At 42.6% G+C, this 10,168-nt stretch overlaps 1 protein-coding gene across 2 annotated transcripts; it reads left to right on the forward strand.

The window, feature by feature from the left end:
* The first annotated feature begins 2,408 nt into the window (after positions 1-2,408).
* On the forward strand, positions 2,409-9,913 carry LOC117317344. 2 transcript variants are annotated; one of them, XR_004530174.1, is made up of 2 exons: positions 2,409-9,591; positions 9,849-9,913. XR_004530174.1 is itself a non-coding variant. In XM_033872145.1 (2 exons), exon 2 carries the CDS (start codon positions 2,896-2,898, stop codon positions 9,256-9,258), a length of 6,363 nt encoding a protein of 2,120 aa, XP_033728036.1. In that variant the 5' UTR covers positions 2,409-2,550; positions 2,808-2,895; the 3' UTR covers positions 9,259-9,899. The 2 variants fall into 2 exon arrangements, 1 of the variants encoding a protein (XP_033728036.1); XM_033872145.1 differs by having other exon boundaries at positions 2,409-2,550; positions 2,808-9,899.
* The last annotated feature ends 255 nt before the right edge of the window (positions 9,914-10,168 follow it).

A 10,168-nucleotide genomic window follows, 5' to 3' on the forward strand; every position in this document is an offset into this window, starting at 1 on the left:
ACACATCTGCTGGTAATGTTGGCAAGTTCAATGTCAACACTTCGATTCCCTTTATAATGATAAGAGATCAGTCCAGGTGTAAGGTCAAGATCCTCTGATGTAACACAGTTTTCTGCTGGCTGAATCATGGCACAGGTAGGATGATAAGGTAATTCCTTATCCACATAAGCTTTCACTTTCACTTGAGTATTAGGCTTTACACTAATCACTTTATCTTCCGCACATCGCAGAACACCAAGTTGAAAATTTCTACGATTCAACTCCTTTTCCCTAAGTGAAAGACACCTAAAAGCCAAAAACCAAGGAGTAAACAAATCAGCGTTCTGTAAAAACCTGGCTCCATTCTTCTTGCGGCACTGATCCATAAGCACAGTCAAAACATTTGTGCCTAACAAAACTGGTACTTTCAAATGGTAGTCACTGTCAGGTACAACAAGCAATATACAGTCCTGTATATAAGTTCCTGATAACCCTAGCATCTCAACACTAACCTCAATATATCCATGATAAGGTAGTGATTTACCATCTGCACATTCAACATTTAAAATACATTCCAGTGGTTGCACGGGTAAATGTGATAGATGTGTACGATAAAAGGTTTCTCCAACTGTAGATACTGTAGAACCTGTGTCCAGTAATGAAGTAGTCTTATGTCCAGCAACAAAAATATCAACTTCATTTGATGAACCAACAAGCTGAACACAGTCCTGTGAACCTGTAGGAGACTGCTGGCTAAACCCTATGGTCGTCCCCTTCCCATAGGTCCCTTTCCATTTAAAGGACGACGTCTGTTGACATACTGACCTCTGCGTCGATGATCAAGTCTTACTTGACAACCGAGCTGTAAATGTCCATATTGGCCACAACGCCAACACTGAGGTTCAGCATAAGAGTCATCACTTCCTCCTGAAGCATCTTCAGATCCACTTGAAGCTTTATTCCTCTGTGGTTGATGAAACTGCTGAAACTGAGACTTTTGCGGTTTCTTCTGCTGATGTCCATGAGACTTCCATGATTTCACATCAGAAGAAAGTTGTTTAATCATGCCTTCAAGTCTGTCTAGTCGATTATCTTCTGCAATATTTCCACTGATCATCTTTGAGGCTGCTCCTTTAGTGTTACTACTCACTACCTTCTCCACCTTTATCTCTGATTCCAACCTTCTCAACTCCACTTTCAATTCGTTGTAATCCTTAATCAACTCATACTTGGTAGCAGATCGTTCCTTTAAAGGTGACTGAAGTCCTTTCCAGATACGGCTATGTAACATCTGGTTCCTCTTCTCTACAGGTAGCATCTCACATCTAGAAACTTTCATAAGAATGTCTTCTAGTCTGCAACCCCAAGTGGCAACATCTTCATCATCTTCCTGATGAGCACTGAAAAATTTTCCAAGTAGTGCTTCATGGTCTTCTACAACACCATAGTTTGTTTCAAGATGACTAAGTAAATCGTTGATGGGTGCTTGAGGTCCAAGTCGCATTGCTACCATACCTGCATTTCCACGTAGTGAGTTTCGAATAATCCGAGACACCATCTCCCTTGAAATAGATTTATCTCGCAATAAAAAATCCACATCATACTTCCATAGCTCATACGGAACTTCTCCCTTTGAGGTAGGATCTCCACTAAAGAATGGTAGGCGAGGAGGCTGAGATGAAATGTGTTCCTTGGGTTGAGATGAAGCTGTGACCTTGGGCTCCTGTGGCTCTGTCTTAGGAATTGCTCCAGAGGATGACACATAATCAAACATCCACTGCTTAAATTCATCTACAGAATCACATTTTGGGGTTATTCCCATCTTTCCAAACACATCTGCCATCTTCTTCATCTGTTCTTTATCCATGGTGAAGATGAGATTTATGCAGCAATAAAAAATACAAGTTGAATAGCTAGTATACAAGAAAAATAACAACATCAAGTTAACAAAATATGCTCAAATTATTTAAAAGTCCAATGTCAGTACCTGAAACTTGAAAATAAACAAGTATACCATACAATTCAAGAAATGAATTTACCTGATGTATAACACAATAGTCTGGTCTATCAATGCTACATTTGAATCAACACATGCAAAGTAGGATGTAATAGAGACTGCGAATGAAAATAACAACAGGTCGCGAATGGAAAAGAATAATAGCGATAGCGTACGAAAAATATTCACGGAAAATGTAAAGTAGTGTCCGGTATATGCAAAGTGATTACCACATCATAGTTAGTAAACACATTACCAAAGCATGGTTAGTAAACACAGGGCAAACATTGAAGACAACAATACATTAAACACACACCCAATAATTATACTCAATAATGTCAAATTTTCTAAGATGAAATCAAATTAGATGGTAATATAAAAAAAAAAAAATCGAATAGGCTAGTCCATCTGTAAATACTTTCTCATTGTGATGTTCCGGATATTGACTATCCGGTTTCCGTTTTTGTGTTTGAAATTATCTGTACCGGAAGTACTAAAACAACAACATGTGCTCCGATCTTATCGGAAAGTTTCCACCTTTTGGAAGACTTCTAGAGTCTTTTGGTCACCACGGAGTGAGTAATTAGTGTTTTAATGTGTTCTTAATTACTATAATGTTCATTCGATTTGTTGATACGAAGTTTATTTGTGTAAATGGGCAAATTTCGAAACGCTACTGTCAAGTGGAAATAAGGTCAAAGTACTGAGGGTTTTGAACTCGTTAATTTAGTATTTGTGGAATTTATTGGAACGTCTAAAATGTGAATATTTGTAACAATTATGTATCATTAAGTGGAGTTGTGTAGCAATTCTTGTCATTTGTATTTTGTAGTTTTTTACCCTCTCCGGAGGTATGGAGCAATAAAGTTTCTCCGGAAATTCACCCTCAGTTGTTATTGCACAGTAAAAAATCCACGAATATGGCCGACAGCAGATCCCTCTCAGGAGAGCATGGACGTCGCACACGACGCCTCACACCAGGAGGTCAGGAGTTATATGAAAACTCTGTGTTCAAATATAAGGAAGGTTTGCGACGTATTCAAATGGACATTGATATTCTGATAGCCCAGGTAGAGAGCACTAAGGAACCATCATCCCTAAAGGATAACCTATGGGACTCGTGCCGTAAGTACGAAATGAGTGCATGGGATTTCTCAAATTTCCTTGTCAGACAGAAAACTGAAGATAGTGAGTTAGAAAGTATTTCACAGGGCCTCATTTTACAATCTGTTAAGGGGAAGGTTGATGAAGCTGTAAGGACATTGGAGAGAAAACTACACAAAACTAACAAATCAGTTTATTCATCTAGGGCGCGATCCACATCCAAGAGCAGTTTAAGTTCAGCGTCAACAGCATCTTACTTTAAACGTAAGTTAGATTTGGATAAAGCGAAACTACGTCAAAGGTATATCGAGCAAGAATGTACGCTCGAAAGACAAAAGACAGAGTTAGAACTCAATATGAGGCGGCTGGAATCACAGCGAAATGTTGATGAGGCAGAATGTGAACTCAGTGCTATAATGAAAGAGTTTATGGAGGACAACCAGTCGGTGACCTCAGATGTGCTATCTAAGCAAAGAGTGGATGATTATGTTACCGAGCAGTTCAATATCAAGCAAGAGGCTAATGTTGAGAGTATAATAAATCAGCCTGGTGATCCTATGGACAACACATTTGTGACCCTTAATAGTGCTCGCCATGAGACAACACTGTTGCTCCCGCCACAGTATCAACATTCCAATACCAGGGAGCCAGACACAAAACCTAGAACACTGGAATTTGATTCGGCAGGGACAACACTTCCATCAAATACTCCATGGTCAACTATTGAGCCAATCTATTCAACCTCCATTGATTGGCAGTCTAAGCATCAGCTCATCGATCCACCTTTTGGGTTAACAAGGACGAGTGATGTAGCTCCCCCATCTGTGTCTTGGTCAACCATGAGACACCCCCCTGCCACATTTACTACTTGTAAGACACCTGATACTTACCTGCCAGGGATGCCACCAGCAGTATCTCCACGTGTCATTTCTAGACCTTTAACCTCAGGAAATACACATCATTCCACTGGTGTCACCATCCCCTCAAGAGTGTCTGAGGAGGCTACTAACGTGGAAGTGTCTGAGGAGGCTACTAATGTGGAAGTGTCTCCGGAACTAACCAGTGTGCATACATCCCGGGAGGAGACCAACGTGGAAGCATCTAAGGAGGCTACCAATGAGAAAATGCCGGGAGTTCAGATTTGTCATGACATGTCAACATTTCTTATAAAGAAAGACCTTCTTAAGTCTCGTCTCACAAAGTTTGAAGACAAGCCTGAATATTTTGAATCATGGAGAAGAACCTTTAAGAGTGTTGTGACAGGCCTGCAGTTGTCTCCCCTGGAAGAGCTTGAGTTGTTACAGATTTGGTTGGGTCCGGAATCATCGTCCTATGCTCGGAGTATACGAGCTTCACACTCTGATCCTGCAATAGCATGTAATCGATTATGGGAAAGACTGATGGATAGGTACGGTAGGCCAGAAGTTGTTGAGGCTGCTTTAAAACAGAAACTTGCGATGTTTCCGAAGATAAGTAATAAGGACGTCAAACAGCTATATGAACTGGCAGATATTGTGGCAGAGATAGCGTCTGTTAAGAGTAACCCTCGTCTAGCTACACAACTTGCCTATTTTGATTCCTCAGGGGGAGTTAATCTTATCGTACAAAAGCTTCCGTATGGTTTGCAGGAGGGTTGGACGAAGCACGCAAACAAGTACAAGAATATAAATGACTCGTGCTTTCCTCCATTTACAGTGTTTGTCAAGTTTCTATTTGACATTGCGAGAATGAAGAACGACCCATCCTTTGTTTATGATACGCCACAGGAAGCTAAACCAGGTCATAGTAAAGGAAAAACCGGTCAGCAGGTTACAAGTAGGAAGACTGAGACTGTGGCTCCTTGTCGAGTAAATCAACAGGAGACCAACAAAAAGGAAATTCAGCAAGTATGTCCACTTCATCAGACTGCACATAGTCTTAACATGTGTCGAGCATTTCGACAGAAAGGCATATCAGAAAGGAAACAGTTTTTGAGGGATAATGGGATTTGTTATAGGTGTTGTGGACAGAAAAAACACTTGGCGAAGGACTGTAAGAAAACTATTTCTTGCGCTCTGTGTAAATCACAAAGTCATCCTACGGCGCTACATGTAGCGGAACCTACCAGACAGACTGATAACACTTCACCCACTATTGATGACCATGCAGTGAGCACTACCTGCACTGCAGTGTGTGGAGATCCAGCCAAGGCCAGCAAATCTTGTGCTAAAACTGTTTTAGTCGTTGTACACCCCATTGGTGATCCTGATAACGCTCTCCGTCTATATGCTGTAATTGATGAGCAAAGTAATAGAACATTAGCCAAGTCACAACTCTTCGATTATTTTGAGGTGTCTGGACCAGAGATTCCGTATTCCTTGTCGAGCTGCTCTGGAGAGTATCAACAGTCAGGACGAAGGGCTTCAGGGTTGGTTATAAAGCCGTTAGACAACAGCTGTAGCTTACAGTTACCCACTGTCATAGAATGCGATGAGATCCCTGACACACGAGATGAAATCCCGTCACCTGCAGTAGCTAGAGCTTACCGGCATATGCAGGACATAGCTGATGAGATACATCCTCTGGATTCTAGTGCGGACATTCTTCTCCTCATAGGAAGAGATCTCCTCCCAGCTCATCATGTATTGGATCAAAGACTCGGAGACTGCCCAAGTACACCCTATGCTCAGAAGCTTCGATTAGGGTGGGTAGTGGTAGGAGAGACTTGTTTGGGAGTTGTTCATAGACCTGAGAAAATATCAGTCCTTAAGACCTTCACGCTGACGGATGGAAGATCCTCACATATGGTGCCGTGTGTGAATAATTTTAACACGAAGGAACCCGATGTGTTCATCCGAACAATGCTTGACAACTTTACCGGACCTTCTGTAGAGGACAGAAAGTTTGTTGACCTTATTAAAAAGGGAATCACAAGGGACGACGAAGGATGTTGGTGTATGCCATTGCCTTTCCGAGAGATTCGTAAACGCTTACCGGGCAACTTTGTACAAGCACGCAAGAGGGCAATCGTTCTGGCCCATTCTTTACGCAGAAATGATGTGAAGCGAGATCATGTCAAGGAATTCATGGAGAAACTGTTCATCAACGGTCACGCAGAGCTTGCCCCAGCTTTGACAGAGGGAGAAGAACATTGGTATTTGCCACTCTTTTCTGTATATCATCCAAAGAAGCCTGACAAGGTTAGGTGTGTTTTTGATTCTTCCGCGAAGTGTCAAGGTGTGAGTCTCAACGACGCTCTCTTGCCCGGACCAGATTTGCTGAACAGCTTACTTGGCATCATCATTCGGTTCCGTCAACATTCCGTGGCAGTCAGTGCTGATATCGAACAGATGTTTTACCGGTTTTCGGTCCCAGTTGAACATAGAAACTATCTTCGCTTCTTGTGGCATCGTGACAATGATATCGACCAGGATTTGCAAGAATATAGGATGACACGTCATGTGTTTGGGAATAGCCCATCGCCGTCTATCGCAACCTTCGGTCTTCGCGAGACTGTGGCTAGTGCCGATACAGATGTCAAACGTTTTGTAGAGGACAATTTTTACGTAGACGATGGGCTGACCTCTGTTGATACACCAGAAGAAGCGATTGGCCTACTGTGGAGAACTCAAGATGTTCTTAGGAAAGAAGGAAACATCAGGTTACATAAGATCACCTCAAACAATTTGAATGTTCTAAATGCGTTCCCAAAGGACGATTTGGCGAAGGACCTGGTGTCTTACGACCTGGAATTGAGCGAGACTCCCCCACAGAGGAGTCTAGGCATAAGCTGGGACATTGCTTCAGACTCATTCACCTTCAGAGTATCTAAGGCTGTTCAACCTTACACGAAACGTGGCGTCTTGTCAACAATTAACAGCTTGTATGACCCTATTGGATTTTTGTCTCCTGTTGTCATTAAAGGTAAACTCATCATGAGGGACATCATGTGCACTGGGCTTGATTGGGATGATCCACTTCCTCCCGGCACCTACTCACAGTGGTGCGAATGGCGAGCATCTCTGTCTCTGTTGGAGGACCTCTCCATCCCTCGTGCATACGCTTACGTCACTACATGCAATGTAGTTCGCAGGGAGCTTCATATTTTCTCAGATGCTTCTCAGAAAGCCATTGGTGCAGTTGTGTACATGAAGATCGTTGACGACCAGGGTAAGCAGCATCTTAGCTTTGTTCTTGGCAAGGCAAAAGTCGCCCCATCCCACGGCCATACGATTCCCCGATTAGAGCTTTGTGCTGCTTTGCTCGCAACACAGTTGAAGGACACTGTTACAAGACAACTCGACTACGACATGGACAACATCACGATGTACACGGATAGCAGAGTTATTCTTGGATACATTCAGAATGAGCGTAGACGATTCTATATTTATGTAGGGAACAGAGTTGATCAGATTCGTCATTCAACTAAACCAGAGGACTGGCGATACGTATCGACTGAAGTCAATCCTGCAGATATTGCCACCCGATCTCTTGATGCGGAGTCAATTCAGAACAGTGTTTGGTTGCTGGGACCATCTTTTCTTCTAGATGCGGAAGACAGTCATCACTTCCCTGAAGATTGTGACAAGTATCCTCTGGTGGAACCAGATTCAGACAAGGAAGTGAGACCTTATTTGTCCACGATGATGACCAGCTGCACGGATTCCCGAACTTCTTTGGGATCGCATCGCTTTGAGAAGTTTTCTAAATGGTCGTCGTTAGTGAAAGCTATCGCTACTTTGCAACATGTCGCTGCCTCTTTCAGTGAAGCTAAATATCACGGCGGTTGGCATCGTTGTATACAGTCTTCTGATGGGACATCCTGTAGAAATGCCGAGTACTTTATCTTGAAGGAAATTCAGAAAGATCACTTCTCGGGGGAAATCCATTGCATTAGGGAGGGGAGATCTATCCCACGTAACAGTTCTATCATAGGACTCTCTCCATTTATGGATTCCAACGGAGTATTGCGTGTAGGAGGACGCCTCGCCAAGGGAAAGGATCATCTTCACCATACTGACCTACACCCTATCATCATTCCAAAGAACTGTCATATAGCCATATTGTTAGTTCGTCATCATCATGAAGCCGTTCAACACCAAGGGCGTCGCATTACGGAGGGAAGGTTACGCAGTTCTGGTTTCTGGATCATAGGCATGAAGCGTCTTGTGGGATCTGTGATCCACCGTTGCGTAACCTGTAGAAAGCTGAGAGGATCATTTTGTGCTCCGAGGATGGCAGACCTTCCAGTGGATAGGCTTTCCCCTGGACCTCCTTTCTCCTTTGTCGGAGTGGACACATTTGGTCCGTGGAGCGTCACAGCAAGGAAGACGAGAGGAGGTCTCGCCAATCAGAAGAGATGGGCCATCCTTTTTACTTGTTTGGCCTCCAGAGCTATACACATCGAAGTGGTAGAGGAACTCAGTAGTTCCTCGTTTATAAATGCACTCCGAAGGTTCGTGTCAATTCGTGGACCCATTGTACAGTTGCGCTCGGACCGTGGCACCAATTTTGTGGGTGCTGCCAAGGAGTTAGGACTCAAGACAGTATTTGTCGAAGGAAAAGAAACTCAGGATTTTCTACAGGAAAACAGATGCACGTGGATATTCAACCCTCCACATGCGTCCCATTTCGGTGGAGTGTGGGAACGCATGATTGGCGTTTCCCGGAAAATACTTGACGCAATGTTACTGCGTTCGGACCGAAAGAATCTCACCCATGAGACCTTGTGTACATTTCTTGCAGAGGTCTGTGCAATCGTGAACTCTAGGCCACTTGTACCACTCACGGAGGACCCGGATGATCCTTCAGTTTTGTCACCATCCATGCTTCTCACACAAAAGAGTGTTAACCAGCCGGAATCTCTACCATCTTTGGACATTAAGGACATGTACAAAGCCCAGTGGCGCCATGTACAGATCCTCAGTAATGAGTTTTGGAAGAAGTGGCAAAGAGAGTATTTGTGTGCCCTTCAGGCCAGATGCAAATGGACTTCGGAGAGACCAAACCTGAAAGAAGGGGATATTGTGTTGTTGAGGGAATACGATTGCCATCGGACTGAATGGCCACTTGCAGCAGTGTCAAAGACATTCCCAGCCTCTGATGGTTGTGTTCGTGAAGTGGAGGTGCGCACTTACCAAGGAGGGAAATTCTCACACTTCGTGAGACCCGTTCATGAACTTGTTCCATTGTTATTATAGTGCATATGCCTTTTGCGTTTGAACTGAAATATTCTGAACATTCTGGATATTCGCTATATTCGATTTATTCGATGTTTGCATTCCCTGTATTCACAATTCGTGAGGATTTTGAAGTTCGAAATCTTAATAATTTTAGAGATTTTTGTTTATATTTCATTAGTGATTTTACAAATCAGGAGGGGAGTGTGATGTTCCGGATATTGACTATCCGGTTTCCGTTTTTGTGTTTGAAATTATCTGTACCGGAAGTACTAAAACAACAACATGTGCTCCGATCTTATCGGAAAGTTTCCACCTTTTGGAAGACTTCTAGAGTCTTTTGGTCACCACGGAGTGAGTAATTAGTGTTTTAATGTGTTCTTAATTACTATAATGTTCATTCGATTTGTTGATACGAAGTTTATTTGTGTAAATGGGCAAATTTCGAAACGCTACTGTCAAGTGGAAATAAGGTCAAAGTACTGAGGGTTTTGAACTCGTTAATTTAGTATTTGTGGAATTTATTGGAACGTCTAAAATGTGAATATTTGTAACAATTATGTATCATTAAGTGGAGTTGTGTAGCAATTCTTGTCATTTGTATTTTGTAGTTTTTTACCCTCTCCGGAGGTATGGAGCAATAAAGTTTCTCCGGAAATTCACCCTCAGTTGTTATTGCACACTCATTCAATGGTGATATGTCCATAAATTATCCCAGGCTCCAGCAATATATCAGCAGGGATAAACAAGTTTCATATTAGGAAATGAAATGATAAGACAACACAGCAGTAAAGTCGAACACAAACAGTTTATAATTAGTCTCAGAAGGCTGTCGATAACGCAAAGCATTACCGTAAGTCTTTATCGAGTGTACTGGACCGTAACACAGTCACAGGTAAAGTCGACTACAGCAACATACAGCCTAAATAGT

Source organism: Pecten maximus, chromosome 2 (genome assembly GCF_902652985.1).
Source record: "Pecten maximus chromosome 2, xPecMax1.1, whole genome shotgun sequence".
Taxonomy (NCBI): domain Eukaryota; kingdom Metazoa; phylum Mollusca; class Bivalvia; order Pectinida; family Pectinidae; genus Pecten; species Pecten maximus.